Source organism: Chanodichthys erythropterus, chromosome 11, assembly GCF_024489055.1.
Source record: "Chanodichthys erythropterus isolate Z2021 chromosome 11, ASM2448905v1, whole genome shotgun sequence".
NCBI lineage: Eukaryota > Metazoa > Chordata > Actinopteri > Cypriniformes > Xenocyprididae > Chanodichthys > Chanodichthys erythropterus.
Window position 1 is genome coordinate 48,820,242 of NC_090231.1, and position 21,296 is coordinate 48,841,537.

Consider the following 21,296-nt stretch of genomic DNA (forward strand, 5'->3'; position numbering starts at 1 on the left):
TGTTTTTGAGTTGAACCCTGCTGTCTTCCTGTTTTTGAATTCGGTTGTTTGAGAACTAAACTGCTCTCATCAGCTTTTTTATTTTTTATTTTTTTTAATAGTTACTTATCTTGTGAGACTTTCATTAATTGTCAAACCTTCTTGTTAAGGGTGCTCCGATCAGGATTTTTGGAGCCATTCACCAATCACAGGAAGTAGCATCGGCTGATACCGATCACGGATAACAATGATGTTGTCTATTTGAAGCCTCGTTTTTTTTATCATGTAGCATTGTTTATAGGGATGTTCTGATCAGGAGTTTACAAGCATTACTTTAGGGCTTTAATTTTGTTTTGTAAAATGTGGGGAATTCCTCCTAAGTGACTCTTTTGGGGGGGATTTCCGACAGTGATCAGTAGCCGATCCATCGAAGCACCCCAACTTTCTTCTGATTTTTCAGATGTGCCAGTGCTCGGGGAACCTGAACAAATAATAATGTTTATGGACCCTGTGATAGAGACAAAGAAGATGAAAGGAGGTTTTACTCATTGAAGAGGACGTTGTGTTGTGGACACATTCCCAGGTGTGTCCTGATGGTGTCCATGTCGGTGCGGATGTCATAACCGTTAATATAAGCAGTACCAGAGGTGGGAGCAAAAAGACCTGTCAGTATTGACCTGATGAAACAACAAGAAAAACATGAGAAAATATCTGAAAATAAACAACCTCAAGAACTTAATTGTGTCTAATGTATGGAATTCAAGTTTGGGTCATGCATGTCTCTTTTTACTTTGCATTATTTTGATCTGAACTGTGGTATGTTTGTGCATAATATACACAGTTAAACATTAAAACATTTCACACAATGAAGTTTGTTAGATTTCAAAATATAGAAAAATAAATATATTGTTCAAAATGAAAAGACATGAGTCTTAGACAGTGGACAAAAAATTGCTTGTGTTTTTAAAAAACTACTCCACAGGTTAAAATGGTTAAAAACAAAAAAAATAAAAATAAAAGATTTATTTTCAGATTTGTTATACTGAAAATGGATTTTTGTTAAAGGGTTAAATGGATGTTTGTTAGTTCACCCAAAAATGCAATGTATAAAATTAAGTATTCACCCTTAATGTTGTCCCAAACCCGTAAGACCTTTGTTCATCCTCGGAACACAGATATTTTTGATGAAATCCAGTGGTTTCTGAACCACATATTGCACCCTTTGAGGTCCAGAAAGATAGTAAAGACATATTTAAAATAGTCAACATGAATACAGTGGTTCAACCTTAATGTTATGAAGCGACAAGTATACGTTTTGTGTGCAAAAACAAAAATAAAATAACGACTTTATGTAACAATTTGAACTGCCCGAACGCCAACTCATTATTGGTCGTGCTGCTCACATGTACAGCATCGGCAAATACTCAGCAGGCGTTTGGATGTAGAACAGAAGCCTGCACTGCGTTCACTACATCAACTGCGCACGACAACAGTTCAAATTGTTAAATAAAGGCGTTATTATTTTTTTTTTTTTGCACACAAAAAGTATTCTCATCGCTTCATAACATTAAGGTTGAACCACTGTAGTCCCGTTGACTATTTTAACAATGTCTTTAGATACCTTTCTGGACCTCAAAATGTGCAATGACGTTGCTGCATATGTGTGGTTCAGAAACCCTCAGATTTCATCAAAAATATCTTAATTTGTGTTCAGAAAATTAACGAAGGTCTTACAGGTTTGGGACGACATGTGGGTGAGTACATAATGACAGAAATTTCATTTTTGGGTGAACAAACCAGTAACACTTTACAATAAGGTTCATTATTTAACATTAGTTAACTACATTAGCTAACATGAACTAATTATGAACTGTAGTTATACAGCATTTATTAATCTTTGTTAATGTTAATTTCAACACTAATACATTACAAATTTTGTTAACATTAGTTAATGCACTGTGAACTAACATGAACAAACAATGAACAACTGTATTTTCATTAACTAACGTTAACGAAGATTAGTAAATACAGTAAGAAACGTATTGCTCATGCTTAGTTTATATTAGTTAATACATTAACTAATGTTTAACGAATGAACCTTTTTGTAAAGTGTTACCAACGAACCCTTTAAATTTTTGCTTTAAGAAGCATCTTGTAGTTTCACAGTCTTGAGCTTAAGGCTTGTAATGTCTATAGACTGTAACTGTAAACTTTTCAACCCTATATTACTATTGAAAGTGATGTGAAAATGCTTGCCACTTCTGAGTAGACCATCAATAGGAAATTTATAATGCTATAATATGCAAATTATACATAATAGTATCTGACTGCAAGTTCAGTCAGGCTGCATTCAAAGCAACTGTGATTGCATTTCAAGAAACGGTTTGCACAGTGAACTTTCAATTAAATAAACTGAACTTTGACGAGGTCCACACTAAAAGTATTTATACATAGGGCCCTTGATCAAGGTGTGAATTATGTATTTGATGATAATATGGTTGAGAACGTGACTGCGTGGATAAGAATTATACACATGCTTGTGTAAGAGTGCGTGAAAACTCACATGGTGGTGGTTTTTCCGGCTCCGTTATGTCCTAAAAACGAGGTGATGTGATCTTGATAGAAGTCCAGACTGAGTCCATCCACAGCCAGTTTATTTCCCGTCTTATATACCTTTACCAGGTTGCGGATACACACACCAGGTTTCATTCCAGACGGAGCCTTTTCCAAGTAGCCTGCAGCGCACACATTCATTTAGAAGTTTTGATAAAGAATCATTATTAATATCTGTATGCGGTGTGTGTGTTTGTACCTTTCTGGTCCTCCAGCTCATGAATCAGGTCGGGTTCAGTATCTGATCCCACCCGAGTGCCACACCAGTATGAGGAAGTAAAAGGAAAATACCAGGGCTTTGGGATACCATACTGACCTAAAGAAAGATGCAAACAACTGTTCACATGCTGTTAAATCAAAGTAAAACCAGTCTAAATTTTGGATATATAAGTATGCCCAACTTTATCAGCATACATACAGTCCAATATACTACTTACACACTACTTGTCAAAAGTTTGGAATAATTACAATTTTTTTTTTATGTTACCAAGGTTGTATTTATTTGATCAAAAATACAGTAAAACAGTAATGTTACAATTTAAAAGAAAAATTACAATTTAAAAGAATTTTTTTTTTGTTGTAATATACTGTAAAATGTCCTTTATTCCTGTAATGCAAAGCAGAATTTCAGCATCATTACTCCAGTCTTCTCCAGTCACTCTTAAGAAACATTTCTGATTATAATCATTGTTGAAAACAGTTTAAAACCCTTTATATTTTTTGTGGAAACGGTGATATACAGTAGCCCCTCACTGCAGAACACACAAGATCCAGGGGGTGGAGATGGGTAGGTTAAGGGATATGTAAAGTGGGAGGAGCTGCATCCAGATCCAGGGGGTGGAGATGGGTAGGTTTAGATCCAGGGGGTGGAGACGGGAAGGTTTAGATCCAGGGGGCGGAGAAGGGTAGGTTTAGGGATATATAAAGTGGGAGGAGTTGGATCTAGGTCCACGCCCCTGGATCCCATGTTCTGCAGTGAGGACCATCTTGTGATATACTTTGATGAATAAAAAGTTCAAAAGAAAAATCTTTTATTACATTACAAATGTCTTTGTCACTTTTGATCAATTTAATGCACGCTTCTTTTAAATATTACTTACCCTAAACTTGCAAATGATAGCATATTATGATTTTCACAAAAATATTAAGCAAAATTAAAAAACAAACAAACAAACAAAAAAACTATGAAAACATGTAATTTAAATGTAGTGTATTCTATGCTGTACCTGGAAAGACATTCTCAATGTACCAAGTCAGTATCCAGTAAATGAGAGCGTCGAACAGCATCATGAAGATGGAAACGATAAAGGAGTAGCGGTCGTTCTCCTGCGGACTGACCCGGATGTTGCTCCACTGAATCCCGATGCCTTGCTCTTCATAACGGGCAAAATTCTCACAGCCGTATCCAAATGCAACACACGATAGCAGGCTCTATTGGGATGGAGACGGATGGATCAGAAACTGCCTGCACCCTCCAGCCTGCCCCATGCCTTTAATGTAAATATAAATGTTTCCCTCCCATGTGCATTTTTACTCTGGTATGAATATGACATCAAAACAGTAGCATTGCCACGATCCACAATTTCAAAGTAAACAGTACTGCTCACATTAATGGGTCTGCAGGCTCATTCATCTAGCCTAGACAGAGGCGCCTGAATGCCAAGACACACACACGCACACACGCAGTCTTCTCTCTGGTAAGAGGAAGACATCCACACACTGCTGAATAGAGCGAATATCTTCGCGTGAGATAAAGGTCATTCTGATTGGTCACAATGACGGAAGTGCAGCTGTAAGTCATTTAGTTAGTCTTTCTCTTTCTCAAAGGGCAAAAGTGCTCCTTCATTGCTCTTCTCTTCAGGTGTGGGGTCACCGCTATCACTCTCTCGCTAAAGCACATCCTCACTGGAGATGAATGGAGCTCCAGGATGAGCTTTTCCAGAGATCTGAATCTGCTTCTGTGGATTTGTACCTGAAGAGGACTTGAGTGCTTCATTCACTCTGTGTGAATTAAATGAATGTACAATTTAAATAACATTGTTTCTCATTCTTTTGTTTCCTCTCATCGTGTTTATAACTCTCTCATCTCATCCTCTCCTCCAACCTGTTCTTGTGAAAAAGAAGCACACTTTGACATACTTTAAAAATGTACTAATCACGGAAATAATATACTTTAAAAGAATATACTTAAGTGTGAACAATATAATGTTTTCAGACACTGAATTTCATGTGAAATGCAATTAAATGAAAATGTATTATAGTTTAAATTTAGATTGAATGTAATTAGCTAAACTTTAGTGTTTTTTAACTACCTTATCTAACATTTAAAGGGTTAGTTTACCCAAAAAAAGAAAATTTTGTCATCATTTACTCACCCTCACGTAGTTCCAAACTCTTAAGACTTATCTTTGGAACAATGAAGATTTTTTTTTTTTTTTATGAAATCTGAGAGATTTCTGTCCCTCCATTGACAGCTATGCAACTACCACTTTGACATTCCCCAGTTTCTCTCGAAGCCAATAAGGAAGTGACTTAAACTGCAATTCATCGGCCTCTAGGGACAGGCTCCAAAAGAGAGCAGAATCTCATTGAGTCCCATGTTAAAATGCCCAACTTTACAGCAGAAAAAAAAAATTAAAAATTACAGCATGGTACAATTTGTGGTTTTGGTCTATACAGCTAATTTTGCTAATCAATCAATCAATCAATCAATCAATCAATCAATCAATCAATCAATCAATCAATCAATCTATCTATCTATCTATCTATCTATCTATCTATCTATCTATCTATCTATCTATCTATCTATCTATCTATCTATCTATCTATCTATCTATCTATCTATCTATAAAAATAAATAAAGACACCGTAGATTGTCAATAAACCTTTAGTACTTTCAAATGATATAACTTGTTATCTTTATTAATATTTTAGATAGTGTCTAAGATAGATACTGTAGCTTCTTTAGCCTGCTAACATGATCACATCACGCTAGGCGAGTGTGGTTTTAGCAACCGGGCACCTCAGTTCCAACCACATCCTGCCTCTTTACCCATTTTCTGTTATCCGGGAGTGACGTGCTCTACAGAAATCTACAGGTGACGTCACGGACACTACGTCCATATTTTTTTACACTCTATGTTTTGAACTTTTTGAAGCATCGAAGTAGTAATTGCACAGACTTTTTTTTTTTTTTTTTTGGTGAACTAACCCTTTATCTTTATATGTAATTTCATGATTCTATTGTATTTGAAATATGGTTAAAGTGTATTTATAGAATATATATTCAATAAAACATTTGCAATGATGAAGTTGCTAATTAGTGCATTTAAATGTAATATTGAGTAACACACTGCAGTTAAATTCTAATCAAGTACACATTTTAGTATGTTAGTCAACACATCAAATGTTATCATACATGTTTTAGTATGTTAAGTACACATCAAAGCAAGTATACTTCCTTAAAGCAAGACAAAATATTACTAAAACAAGATTTAAAAGGCATTTTCTTTAAAACTTGACATTGTTCTTGTACTTGCACTTTTTAAAATTGTACTTGAGTGTATTAAGAAGCAGTCATAAAAATGTACTCTCATCAAGTGCACTTAAGTGACCTTTTATTTAATTGATATTATATTATATGCAAGTACAGTTATTTTAAAATATACTTTTAAAATTTGAAGTGTACTACAACAAAAGTAGACTACTTTTTTGACACGTCTGGACTCTAGTGTGGATCTATATTCAGCATTTGATGATTTAATGTATTAAGACATGAATTCTCCAGGCTGGAGTGGAGGGGTGTTGAATGTCTCACCGTGGCGATCTTGGCACCAAAGCCCAGGACGTCCCTCCAGGCATAGCAAAGCACATGAGGCAGGTAGAGCAGGAAGTAGATGAGGCCCCCACAGGCAGCTGCCAGATTCGCCCGAGAGAAAAACACACTGATGAAAAAGCACTGCATGACAGTTGCCACGCAGAAGACCAGGAGGAATACAAAAATCACAGAGGGGTCACTGTATCGCAGAATCTTCCCATACTGAAAGAAAGAAAGAAAGAGAGATAGAAGAGAAAAGAACAATGATGGAGCCACATTCTTGTAGTTATCTCGTCAAACAGTTGTTGAGACAAATGAAGGATTTGTCTACAGAGCTACAGAGCTGTTCAGCCATAGCAGCAAGAAAGCTTTTCGGAGCCGTTAATGAATGCTGTGTTTGACTTTCCATGGATGCGTCAATAATGCAACCTGATAATTACAAAGCAGAACAACACACATTGAAAACCCACTCGTCTAAAAGAAGGGATTACATCTGTCAAGAGCAGCGATAGAGAGGCAGAGCTGATTAAATGGCAGATCTGTGATTAAATAAGTGGGCTGAGGTAAACAAATCATGTCTGTGTTCGGATATACAGCAAAGAGACATAACAGAAGCTCATCTGCCATGTGCTCAAACCTGCTGGTCCCACACAGAGTCACGCTGCCCACCGCAAAACCGCTCATTCACAAACACTGCACCATCTGATCCTAAACCAGCTTTTACACTCAAGAGCAGTGGTTCTCTGTATGGATGTACTTCAGAGTACTAGAGAGCTAGTAAATACGTGGCTTTTGGTAGCACATTATGGAAAATTATGATTGGTGGAAGAATAATATATATATATATATATTTTAAGTGTTTTAGTAAAGGGAAAGGCCTGTTAGTGCTTTGCTACACATTAAGTTACTTCAACTCAATATAGTTTGTTGGTTGAACATAATATACTCAAAAATATTGATGCAAACTATTAAAGGTGACCTAGAACCAGTTTTTACAAGATATAGTATAAGTCTAAGGTGTCCCCTGAATGTGTCTGTGAAGCTTCAGCTCAAAATACCCCATAGATTTTTTTTAATTAATTTTTTTAACTGCCTATTTTAGGGCATCATTAACAATGCACCGATTCAGGCTGCGGCCCCTTTAAATTGCACGCTCCCTGCCCCCCTGAGCTCTCGACTATAATACAGTGCATTTAGAAAAGTTCACACAGCTAATATAACCCTCAAATGGATCTTTACAAGATGTTCGTCATGCATACTGCATGCATGCATCGGATCATGTGAGTATAGTATTTATTTGGATGTTTACATTTGATTCTGAATGAGTTTGAGGCTGTGCTTCATGGCTAAAGCTAACATTACACTTCGATGGAGAGATTAATAAAGAATGAAAATGTGTTTATGCATTATACAGACTGCAAGTGTTTAAAAATGAAAATAGCGACGGCTCTCTTGTCTCTGTGAATACAGTAAGAAATGATGGTAACTTTAACCACATTTAACAGTACATTATCAACATGCTAACGAAACATTTATAAAGACAATTTACAAATATCACTAAAAATATCATGTAATCATGAATCATGTCAGTTATTATCGCTCCATCTGCCATGTTTCGCTATTGTCCTTGCTTGCTTACCTATCTGTTGATTCAGCTGTGCACATCCAGACGTTAATACTGGCTGCCCTTGTCTAATGCCTTGAACATGGGCTGGCATATGCAAATATTGGGGTCATACATATTAATTATACTGATTGTTACGTAACAGTCGGTGCTATGTTGAGATTCGCCTGTTCTTTGGAAGTCTTTTAAAAAAAATGAGATTTACACAAGGAGGAAACAATGGTGTTTGAGACTCACTGTATGTCATTTCCATGTACTGAACTCTTGTTATTCAACTATGCCAAGGTAAATTCAATTTTTGATTCTAGGGCACCTTTAAGTTAATTATTTTTATTGAGCCAAAACAATTTTTTTTTTTAGAGTGCACATAAGCTACTTGCTGCCAAAAAAAATATCCCTGGTGTCAAATAAAATGTTTATAATTGCTATGAACTGACTGAAAAAAGGTAACATCTAAATTAACTGGTTTTATTCAAGTCAAATATATTACTTAGTATCACTGAATCAACCTAAATACAAACATTTATAAACAAAACTCATTATGAACCACTACTAGAGCAAAGCCGAGGAAGCTCACTGATCCAGTAACTTTCAGATCAGATCTTGGATCCAGTGTACCGCAGTGTTTGTAAATGGCAGTTAATCAGCATTAATCACCTTGAGAATGACAGTGAGGAGCGCAGCGCTGACAGCAAGGGGCAATGTGCTGCTGATGGCCCAGCTCAGCCAGTAGATGGAGCTCTTCAATCCCATCATCCTCACAGTCTCCTTCAGACGCGCCTCCTTCTCCTGAACCACACCCTTGACTATCAACGCAACTGAGAAGATCCACGCTAATGTCATATATAGAGGCAAGGAGCGCGTCAAAGATCGCAAGAACCTACACATGCACATACAAACAAGCAAGAAAACTGACTCAATAAAAGATTTACATATACACAGTTACACACACACACACACACACACACACAAAAACATCTTCCCAAAACATCATGTTTTCTCTAAAGCATTTAACATGGACACCACAGAGAATATGCTATCTGTCACTCAAGCCCTGCGGCTGGCAAGAGCTGCCCGCAGATCATCTGTCCTTATTTGACTTGATCTGTCTGCAGTCTAAATCACTAGGTAGTTTTGTCCACTGGGCATCACAGGAACTTCACCCCACTGGCTTGAGATCTACTTCACTGCTAGATCTTTCAGGGTATTTTGGAAAGAAAGAGTCTCAGTCGCATCAGCCAATCACTGACGTACCTCAGGGTTCGGTCCTTGGCCTGCTTCTCTTCTCGATTTGCACAACAATACTAGAAACAATCATCCTTTTACATGGATTTTCTTACCACTGCTATTTCTTGTTACAGCCTGACAACCAGACAGCAGGTGTACAGATTTTGACTTGCCAAGTAGACATGTCAACACCATATTACCTCCCTCCAGAAGTCTGCTGTCAGTGAGTGAGTGGCACCTCATGGTGCAAACACAAAGAAGCACATGAACTTTCCTGTACTTTCATAGTCACTGTATCTCAATAGTGGAAGAATCTGTCCTTTCTCAATTTTTTTTTAAAGTTATATTTATGGGCTTTTTGTGCCTTTATTAAGAAAGGACAGTATAGAGAGCAGACAGGAAAGCATTGGACAGAGAGAGGTGGGCAGAATTGGCAAAGGACCTCGAGACGAGAATCAAACTCGGGTCATTTGCGCTATATGTCGGCTGACTAACTACTAGGCTATCAGCACCGACCTTTCTCAATTTTAACAGAGTTTTCATATCAAAGACATATCAAATAATAACACTTCTATGGTATGGACACCTGATTCCCAACTATTGCAAATGCAATCTTAAAACAGTGTTATTCGATGGATTCATATGCAGGGCATAATTTTAACTGCCAAATCAAGCACAAGCCATCTTACAAATTTTATTTCGTATACATCTTTCAATATGGATGCTAAAGTCTGGGGCCCCCAACAGGGTTTTTCGAAATCTCACTAGTTATCATTTTGTTTTGTAGTTTGATTTCAAAATTCAGTTTAGTTATATTTTATATATTATATATATATATATATATATATTATATTTATATATTATTATTATTATTATTATTATTATATTATTTATTTATTTTTTAGCCAACACACATGTTTGCAGTTTTCAAATAAGCCTGAAGGACTTGATTAACTGGATCAGGTGCGTTTAATTAGGATTGAAGCTAAACTCTGCAGGACTGTGGCCCTCCAGGAGCTGAGTTTTGCACTCCTGATGTAGTATTTGCTGACATACATTAAATATGCTATGTCTGTTACATTAGTAAAGATGAAAGTGACGTGAAGGCAAGTATGGTGTCCCGTACTCAGAATTTGTGCTCTGCATTTCACCCATCCATGTGCACACACACAGCAGTGAGTACTGAACACACACACACCATCAACACACACCTGGAGCAGTGGGTGCTCCCAGCGATTGGGGGTTAGGTGCCTTGCTCAAGGGCAGTGCATTCACTCCTCCGACATACATTTTCTGCCGGTACTGAGACTCCAACCCGCAATCTTCGGGTTACAAGTCTGACTCTCTAACCATTAGGCCACAAATGCCCCAAACATTTATATGTAAATTGTAACTACCTTTACTTTAACCATGTATTCTTCAACAGCATGAACTGAATCAGATCAGGATTGCTTCTCACTCTCCAAAAGTACAGGTCTGTGAGGGAAGTGAGCTGACAAAAGATGATTTTCCCATCACTACACAATGCAGTTCTCACTTTGAGTGTGAAAATGCAGAGCAAATTGTACTGACACAAAGAATGAAATAAATGAATTGACAAAGAGAACAACATGATTGAGCAGTTAAGTTCAGCATGAGGCTAAAATCGCCTGTGGCAGCTGTGAAGCTGTGTGAATGATGCTAGTTTTTCATCATAGCAAAAGTGCTGTTGTTTGAGTGTGATGTTGCTTTTACCCTGTGACAGCCAATGTGGAAGCAAAAAAACGTATGATTGTGAAACAGGCTAATCCTCAAAGCAGAGAACATACACTTTATCTCACTGCAGAAGAACACAAAATGCTCTGAAAACAGCAGAAAAAAAAACAAAAAACAACTCCTCTGTAAAAAGTCGATGGAGGGAGGCGGAGAGCGATACGTAGGAGGTCGGCTCTAAATCATCAACAATTTGATGCTGTGCATAACAAATTAGCATAATAAACCAATTTAGAGGAATCAAAGTTCAACCAGTTTCTGCTTGATTTGCTTCAATTTTGGAATAATCATTTCCCTGTAATTATTTCCACTGTGATCACAAGCATCAAAACCACAAAGCACTTTGACTTTATGAATGTGCATCCTCTCAACACAAGCACCTTCCTTTCTTCTATATTAAACAGATCATTGTGCCTTTTAGCATTACATTTGAGCTTTTCTAACTATTTTTCTTAATGACTTTAAATGTATTGTAGCTCAGCTTGGTTTGAATTCAAAAGGGGTGCAAACAAAGAGTTACAAAACATATCAAATTTGTTGAATTTAAAGATCAGAATGAACCAATGTGTCAATAAACAAATTTGTATGGTTAGGCAACTATACAGTTCACACTCTTTCCTGTGAACTGACAGTTTACAGGATATAAATACTGATACATTTTGATTTCATTTTGGCTTTTAATGAGAATGTGATTTTTTGTGTTCTCAAAATGCTTTGTGATCATGTTAAGTGATGTCTGTTTTGTCTAATCTTTTGGTTTTGATTATTAGGCCCGATTTCTGATTAGTTTGATTATTCGGTTTGATTTCTTTTTTAAGGGATGCAAACTTATCAGTACAAAAAAGATACAAATTTCCTAGAGGGTCAGCAGAGTTGCTTTGAAAAAGTGTATTTAATTATTATTATTTTTATTATTATTGTTATATTTTTATTTTATTAAAATTACATAAAGAAATATTACCCATTTAATAAAACAATACAATAATAATTCAAATTATTATTATTAAATAATACAATTAAATGAATAAAGGATTTTTACCCATTCAATAAGACTATACAACAATTATTCTTATTCTTATTTAAACATTTTTATTCTATTGAAATATAAAAAAAAATAAAATAATGTATTATTCTATTATTTATTAATAACAGTACTGTACTGTAAAATAACAATAATAATTACAATGCTAGTATTTACGTCTCTCTTAATTACTTTGATTTCAAACGTTAAAATGCAGGAAGACCTTAAAGGGATAGTTCACCCAAAAATGAAAATTATCCCATGATTTACTCACCATCAAGCCATCGTAGGTGTATATGACTATCTTCTTTCAGACGAACACAATCAGAGATTTAAAAATGTCCTTAGTCCTCCAAGGTTTATAATGGTTGTGAATGGGGGGGCACGTTTTGAAGCCAAAAATAATGCATCCATCCATAAAAAAAGTAATCAATACGACTCCAGTGGGTTAATAAAGGCCTTCTGAAGATGCCTTTTTGTAAGAAAAATATTATAATACTGATTATAAATTCAAATAACAAGCTTCAGGTGGAATCATGGGATAATTTTAATTTTTGGGTGAACTATCCCTCTAAACCTTCTCTTTTATTGACAAAATATTTAATATACAAAATACACATTAATATCAAATACACACGCTTACATTACATACAGAAATGGAGTTTGTGTGGAAAGCATTTATTTTAAAACAAGATGCTCTGAGATACTGAAAAACACCAGATCATGAGCTTTCCACTTGGGAATTAAGAGCTAAGCTCTCATTTCATTTCCTGTGACTCCATGCTGAACCCTGCAAATGCCAGTTTTCACCAAAAGTGATAAGTTTGCATCCTACCTTTTTTTTCTGTTTATGCATTCACATTTCTGTTTCTGATTTTTCAGTGTTTCGGCGACACTAACCTTCACCATCAAAGAGATCAAAGCACAGGGAATGGTCAGCAGAACCATGTTCTCTATAAACCAGCAGAACCACATTGAAGCGTTTCGAACCCCGACAACCCGCAGAACCTCCTTCAGACGGTGCTCCTTTTCCAGAACCAGGCCTTTGATGGTCTGGCAGGCAGTGTAGATGAACGCTAGCACCAGGAACATGGGCAACATGGTGCCAATGGACGAAACAAAGCTGCAGGAATGACCAGAGCTGATCTCAGAACATCCAAAAATCATCATCATTCACTCACGTATTTTTACAGAAAGAAGAAAGAAGAAGAAGAAAACATCCTGGTTTGGATTGAGTAACTTAATAAATCAAAGAATTTACATTTGTGGGTGAAATACAAAGTTATGTCATGAAACTCTAGATGGCGCAAGCTGATAGGTCCTTAACTCAACCTGCTTGCAATCACATCATTCTCTATTGGGCACAGCTGATTGATTCCTGCTGTATCAGTAGCCACTGAGCTCTTGTGCTCAACCTTCAAATACTTGGTCTAGCATTTGCAGCTTGCATTCAGAAACCCTCCACCTCGCACAGCTCCACCTGTATAGATCTACGACAGGTAATTCATGAACGCTATATTGTACAGCAGCAGCATGTCTTACTTGTTCACAGCAGCCTGTTTTAAATGTACTGTATTGGCAGTAGCAAGTCCCGTACTAGTTCTACAGCAGCAGCAATAACCAACAGAAACAGCAGCAATAAAAGCAGCAGCAGCATAGCTGATCTATTCCACCAAGACCAAACATATCAACACTGTTATACCCATTACCAGGCCAATACACTCCGAGACTTGTCATGACAAAACTAGGGTTATTTTAGTATCATTGATATACTATTGTAGTAATACTATTAATACTGTAATACTATTGTATTTATTTCTGGATTTTGTTAATATTTTAAGGCCTGGGAGCATTATAAATCAGTGTATCGAATCATGAATCGGATCGTGGTTCAAACCCGCCAAACGGCTGAAATCACGTGACTTTGGCGCTCCGAAGATTCAATACACAGATTTACTGTGCTCCGATGCTTCCTGAAGCATTGTTTTGAAATCGGCCATCACTAAATAAGTCGTTATTTTGTTTTTTTTGGCACACCAAAAATATTCTCGTCGCTTTATAATATTAATATTAAACCACTGTACTCACATGAACTGATTTAAATATGTTTTTAGTACATTTATGGATCTTGAGAGAGGAAGTGACATTACTCCCTACGGAGGCCTCACGGAGCCATCGGATTTGAACTAAAACATCTTAATTTGTGTTCCGAAGATTAATGAAGGTCTTACGGGTGTGGAACGGCATGAGGGTAAGTAATAAATGACAGAATTTTCATTTTTGGGTGAACTAACCCTTTAAGGCCTGTCAGTGCAAGTTGCTTTCAGTCAAAAAAGCTCAATGATGCATTTTAGCCTGGGACTAGGCTTATGCCTTGTCTGTAAGACCAGGGCTAAATTTGATTGTACTTTCATATTTTCTGTTTTCTGAAAACCACGAGGACACAAGGATACTGTATGTATGAGAGAATAAAGTTGGACATACTTGTATATCCAATTTTATATAAACAGTTATGTGATAATATAGTTATATTTTGAAACAAAATACAAGTCAGGCAGCTGAGATTTGCTATATAACATATCATAAGTATATTGTATGTGGCTAAAGTTGGATATAATATACATTCCAACTTTATAAATTTGTAATTTTATTCGTTTTTTGGTAACACTTTATTTAAAGCCTTTATGTATAATGCATTATATAGTAGTCAACATTTGAAGTGGATCAAAAAAGTTAATCAAAGTTGTCCTAAGAACTAAGTTGTCCTAAGAGGAAGGTTTTAAGACAACTTTGATGAAAGGTTTTGATCCACTACAAATGTTGACTACTGTAGCTTTTCATAAATACATGTAAGCAAAGTTACAGTAACATGCATTATAATATTTGCAGACTGCTTGTTATATCTGAAATTGTTTTTTGTCATGTTTTAATGCATTAAGCCTTATTTACACTGCACGCGTCTGTGGCGCATTATGGCTCCGGCAAGGTTTTGTTCCGTCCTCTACGTGGTGTCAACTGAAACCAGAAGCATTTCAGAGGCGAAGCGGCTGGATTCGCAAGATTTGCCTATCTATTTTTTTCCTTTTTTTTTTGGTGTTTTTAATGGCTAAATGGTTATATTTTGTCCGGTTTAATTGTGCTTATTGCTATGTCATACTTTATTTTACTGTTGCCTACAAACGAAGTTAATACACTTAAAAGTCCAGTTATGGATGATAAGAACAAAACATTTTCAAGTTTTTCAACTTCGAATCTCTTGTCTTCAGTTTCTGGCCTCAGTGATGTGAAATATGAGCGGGAGTTTACACAGGGTGATTATTTTGACTTTATTTTGTATTTGAGCTGCGTGTCTTGGACGTGGTGTCCGTCAAAAATAGGCGGCTGGTGTAAACACAACCATTGATTAGAGTGGCCGCGGATCAGCCCCAGTAGCCGTGTCGCAGCCGTAACGCACCACAGACACGTGCAGTGTAAATAAAGGGTGATACTTTCTAAAGGTGCAACAATAAATAGATAAGCATTATAATGTATTATAAATGTGGATACATATTATTGCAATCATCAGATGCATTAAAATGTTTATTACAACGCATTAAAAATATGTTATAATGCATTATAAGTAAGCAATAAGATACAAGAGGTTGTGTTGTATCGCGAATAAGTCACGGCGCGATGACCATGAACAGCAACAGAGGTTACATTATTAGGCCATGAGATGGCAGCAAAGATGAGTGTGTCAGTCAGTAGCGAAGACTTTAACATTGAAAAGACTGAATTGTTGTGAACACGGAACAAGATGCAACTGACAAATGCTTTGACTAGTGCTGTCAGTCACGGGAAAACACCTTTACTGTTAAAAGGACAGGATAATACATCGGAAATTTAAACAGATGTTTTATTATGAACATAGGACTGACCTGAAGGAAAATGCTAAATCTGAATGCAGCTAATAAACTCGCTCACTCAATCATTTTCTCACAATACTCTTTTACATAATACAGTAAGCTTCAATGAACAATATCAATTGAGAACATTCAGTTTACGTTGCTAAGAGTGGTTGCTAAGGGTGTTGTGTATATTGTATATGTCTGTATAGTAATACGTTTTAGTTTGTTTAGCTTTTAGTTATTTTAGTAGGCCTACTTAAACTAAATGAAAGTGAGAAATGTTACCTTGGCTACTGGTTGAAATAAAACACGTTCCAGTTAAAGTTTATTTTATTTCAAGTAATGATTTTATGCTTTTAGCATTAGTTAACAATAATAACCCTGGGGTGAACTAACAAGATTGGTACTGTAAACCTCTGCTAGTCAAGGTGCTGCTGATATTGTTCTGAATGAATCACGCTGTGCTGCATGATCTTTACACCCCACACGGAGCTCAGCGTCAGTAGGATTCATCATCATTCAGTGCCGGTTTGATAATACAGTAAGCCTGTATTAAAGTACTCTCATAAGGCCAGTAAAATGTCATGTCAATATCGGAGCAGAAGGTTCTGGAAACAAAGTGCTGTCTGTGCTCAATTAGCCAACAGCTCAAATATATCATGTGCTCTCAAAATATGACAAGCTATAGATTTCACATATCAGTTCTGCTTACCTTTCATAAATACAGTTGGGGAGAGACGCCACAATACAATTAGAGCTGACACCAGAAACAGTCAGGGGACAACGATAACAAACTCTTTAAAATGCATTAATTCAACATCACATCCCACTCAACTCTCTTCGGTTACGTTCACACAGTAGCAGAAAGATTAAAGGTGCCCTAGAACCAGTTTTTGCAAGATGTAATAAGTCTCAAAATACCCCATAGATTTTTTTAAATTCATTTTTTTAACTGCCTATTTTGGGGCATTAACTATGCACTGATTCAGGCTTTAAATCGCATGCTCGTTAATACTGCCTGCCCTTGTGTAATGCCTTGAACATGCGCTGACATATGCAAATATTGGGGTCATACATATTAATTATCCCGACTGTTACATAACAGTCGGTGTTATGTTGAGATTCGCCTGTTCTTCGGAGGTCTTTTAAACAAATGAGATTTACACAAGAAGGAGGAAACAATGGAGTTTCTGACTCACTCTATGTCATTTCCATGTACTGAACTCGTGTTATTCAACTATGCCAAGGTAAATTAATTATTAAAATGTAAATCCATGTATAAACTAAATGTTAACAGAAGTCTCCAACCAGGGTTAATGTTCACAATAAAATAGCAGATTGTTTGAATTGCATCAATAAGCTCATGTTTTAATTCTATAGAAACATGTTGGCTTTTACATTTCAAGAGAGTGAACATTATGTGAATAAATGACTGAGATCTTGAACACAAACCCAATCTAAACCACACACCTCTGCGTGGATTCCTCTGTGGTTTGCATGTCAAATAAAATCAATCATAATCTTATGTTTTATGTATCATTATTTATTTATTGCTTAGTTTCAAATAGAGTTTTTAATTGTTACTTATTTATACATACTAATTTTATGTGAGTGCGCTGTATAATATATATCCAAATTTAGAAATGTCATTTTATTAGTTTATATAGTATGTCTATATAGTTTTAATTACATTTTAGTATTTAGTTTTTTAGTTTATTTAGTTTTAGTATTTCAACAATAATTTGTTTTTGTATCAGTATTTATTTATTGCTCCTTATTCATTTTAAATAGTTTACAAAAATGTTATCTTAAGTTTTTACTATTTTTCACATTAAGTTTGAAGGCTGCTATTGGATCAGTTAAGGGTTGATAACATAAATCCTTGAGACAGAGATTCACTTAAAGCATGGTACTTTTCTTATATAAGAAAATTGTACGAATTTATGGCTGTAGTTGATAAGCTGTTTTTATCCAGCCAGGCCAGAATCTTCTGGAATACTTACTGAGGCATTTACAACATGAAACTCTTTTGCCCCTTATATTTAAAATTTAGATTTAGGCTTTTGGTGTGGTGAAAAATGGCTCAACACAGACACACACACTGAAAAGCAAATTAGCATTCTCTCCATTCTCTGTCCCTCTAATGCATGAATAGAATTGGAGTTTTGGGAGTTTTCAAGTGGAACTAAATGACGCTGGTCTGACTGATTCTGCCGGGAGGCTGAACAGTGCATCAGGATTACAGAGATTTAAAGACCTTAGAACACACATACAAAGCCTAAAACAAACGCACATTATGTTACATGCATAAACAATTAGAAGCAAGCAATACAAAAAAAAAAAAAAATAGGACATACACTACTGTATATATACACTGTAAATATTATTATAACTTAAAATAACTGTTTTCTATTTGAATTCTATTTTATCTGAATTCTGTTTTCAAATGTAATTTATTCCTGTGCTGAAAAGCTGAATTTTCAGCATCATTAATCCAGTCACTCAAAAAAAAAAAAAAGTTTGTTTCATTCCTTCTGACAGCCAGAGACAGTGTTATTATTGGATAATTGCAGAGCCAGCCAGATAGGTCGAAAAACCAAACATAAGCTGGGTTCCCTTTCGTGGAAACTATCGACGCTGCGTGACAACGCATTGGGAACCTTCTGCGTGATGTCGTCACTGAAGCACTCATGTATCTAACCAATCGCGTAGCGAGACGTCAGAGACGGGTGACGTCACGGACCAGGAAACTATAAAGCACACCCGGATGCAGAGCACGGTAGCTTCTGTGTCTTCAGCAAGCACTCTATGTTATCGTGTGTCTTATTTGGTGTTGTTTGTCTTATTTCATATAAACAAGTCACGATATCTTTGTCTGAGGACAAGAGTATCTCACACCAATCCATATATATATATATATATATATATATATATATATATATATATATATAAAAAAGACACGTATTATGGCGAGAAACAGCAGTTGAATGGGAGTTGAGTAAGCCTGGGCAGCTCTCGAGGGAGCCGTCTGTGTGCACTAAAAAAAAGAAAAAAAAAAAAGAAAAAGAAACTCGCTCTCAGAATACTGTGTTCCAGTGTTCCCCGCGGATCGCGGAAAAGAAGCCATTCGTGGGGTTCACAAATGGATCTGACAGAGGGGTTAGAGACGGGCGTTGCCCTTTCTCTGCCCTTACCTGCCAGGTTCAGTGCCGTCTCCCAGGTGGAAGCACGCTCTGCGGTTTCTTCCCCGGGTTGAGGCACCGGTATTTCACATGCCAGCTCTGAGGAGGTGGATATTGTGATATCGATCTGAGGACTCGCCACCTCACACACATCGTGTTAGGGAGTGGAGCATGCACGTCAGTTCAAAAACAAAGCAGCTGACGGTTCATTCATAAAAATGTCCCGGAGTGTAAAAGAAATGAACTAGCGGGAGTTTTTATCTCCACTCCTGTTGGCTTTATTCTCGAGGGAATAAAAGTCTAACACGAGGCTTAGATCTCGCGTTTGCCGAGGCAGCGCGTGGATTAAGCCTGCAATAAGGAATATATAGCTCGAATCTCGCGTTTGCCGAGGCAGCGCGTAGATTAAGTGTGCAACAAAAAATATACGGCTCGCTCGGATCTTGCGTTTGCCAAGGCTGCGCATAGATTGCGTGCACGTAGTATATATTGTATATAATGTTTATACATAATATATATATCTGGAGGGAACTGAGCAGACGGGAGTTTCCCTTTCTCTCTTTCCCTATAATACCTTGCAAACTATTACGAGCTATAATTCTCTTTGTATTCTAATATATTCAGCCTGTCATTTTTGACTGTTTTGGGCTGCATTTAATTTAAGGATTAAATGAAATATTGAATACATTAAATTCTGAGGAATTTAAAGGAAAAAAGGGTGTCACCACCCTTGCTCCCCCACAGAAAGCTTGGGGACCGGGACAGGTGACACAGCTGAAGTCCTTGTGAAGTAGGACAGATCTGCGGACTGTTATTACCACCAAGAAGGCTTCAAAGAGGTCCTGACATCTGTGGGCCAGGATCCATGAGGGCAGCCCCCTCCGGAGGGGGTCCTGTGTTAAAATATCTGACACCCGTCCCCCTTTGGCGCCCTCAGGGGGCCGTTATGCTAACCCTGCCACCCAGTGTGCGTCAGGGCACAACGGTCTCCACCGACTCTCCGAGGAGAGCCGGTTATGACTTGATTCGTCTGTTTTCTGCCGGTGCGCCGCTCCAGAACGTTGAATCGAGTGCTCAAAAACACCAGAGGTCAGTCTCGAGAGACTGGTTCCCTTAGTAGATTTTATGGTAGAATGGAAACTTCTACCGAATATATCAAAATGGATGCTGCTCATCAGAGGGTTACAGGGTCTCGCCCGCCCAGATTCAATGGGGTCTTTCCCATAGTGGTGACCCCCAAGCAGTCTCTGGTTATGGAACAAGAGGTTATGACACTCTTGCGAAATGGAGCTATAGAAAGGGTTCCTCCTCCCAGCAAGCTGTCAGGATTCTACAGCCGCTACTTCATTGTTCCAAAGAAGGATGTGTCCTATCATAGATTTACATGTGTTAAATCACTCAATACGAAAGCTCAAATTCAAGATGCTTACACTTAAACAGATTATCCCACAGATCAGGTCCAAGGACTGGTTTGTGGCGATAGACCTGAGAGAGGCATACTTTCAGGTGTCCATCCATCCTTCCCATAGGAAGTTCCTCAGGTTTGCTTTCGGGGGCAAAGCTTACCAATACAGGGTTCTTCCTTTCGGCCTGTTATTATCACCCCGCACATTCACGAAGTGCGTGGATGCAGTGCTGGCTCCACTGAGACTCCAGGGCATCCGCGTACTGAATTACATAGAAAGTGATTCTAGCTCAATCAGAGCAACTAGCAGTTCAGCATCGAGATGCTGCTCTGTACCACATGAAAAGGCTCGGGCTGAGGCTCAATGCCAAAAAAAAAAAAAAAAAAAGAGTGTGCTAGTTCCGGCTCAGACTACCACTTATCTAGGTGTAGTTTGGGACTCCACCATGATGCAGGCACATTTGTTTCCTGCTCGTGTGAGTTCCATTCTCGCAGCCGTGAAAGGGGTGAAGTTAGGCCAGTCACTCACTGTAAAACAGTTCCAGAAACTGTTGGGTCTTATGGCAGCTGCGTCCAACGTCATACCTTTTTGGCCTTCTGCACATATGACTCTTACAGTGGTGACTCAGGACCAGGGGATTTTCTCCGAGGGGAAATCCTTTTCGCATGATCAAAAGTCGCGCGGCAATGCCTTCGTGCTCTGGCCATGTGGAAAGATCCCTGGTTCCTGTCCCAGGTACCCGTGCTGGGGATTTCTGGTCGTCATGTAATGCTTACGACAGATGCCTC

At 37.4% G+C, this 21,296-nt stretch overlaps 1 protein-coding gene across 1 annotated transcript in view; it reads right to left on the reverse strand.

Moving 5' to 3' along the window:
* LOC137030017 (phospholipid-transporting ATPase ABCA1) overlaps window positions 1-21,296 on the reverse strand; it is a 217,548-nt gene that overhangs the window by 96,172 nt on the left and 100,080 nt on the right. The window contains exons 15-20 of the mRNA XM_067399929.1: window positions 12,934-13,156; window positions 6,410-6,631; window positions 3,819-4,023; window positions 2,792-2,908; window positions 2,543-2,714; window positions 525-656 (exon numbers count right to left, since the gene is read on the reverse strand). Coding sequence (XP_067256030.1) covers window positions 525-656; window positions 2,543-2,714; window positions 2,792-2,908; window positions 3,819-4,023; window positions 6,410-6,631; window positions 12,934-13,156 — 1,071 coding nt within the window. The remainder of the gene's footprint in view (window positions 1-524; window positions 657-2,542; window positions 2,715-2,791; window positions 2,909-3,818; window positions 4,024-6,409; window positions 6,632-12,933; window positions 13,157-21,296) is intronic.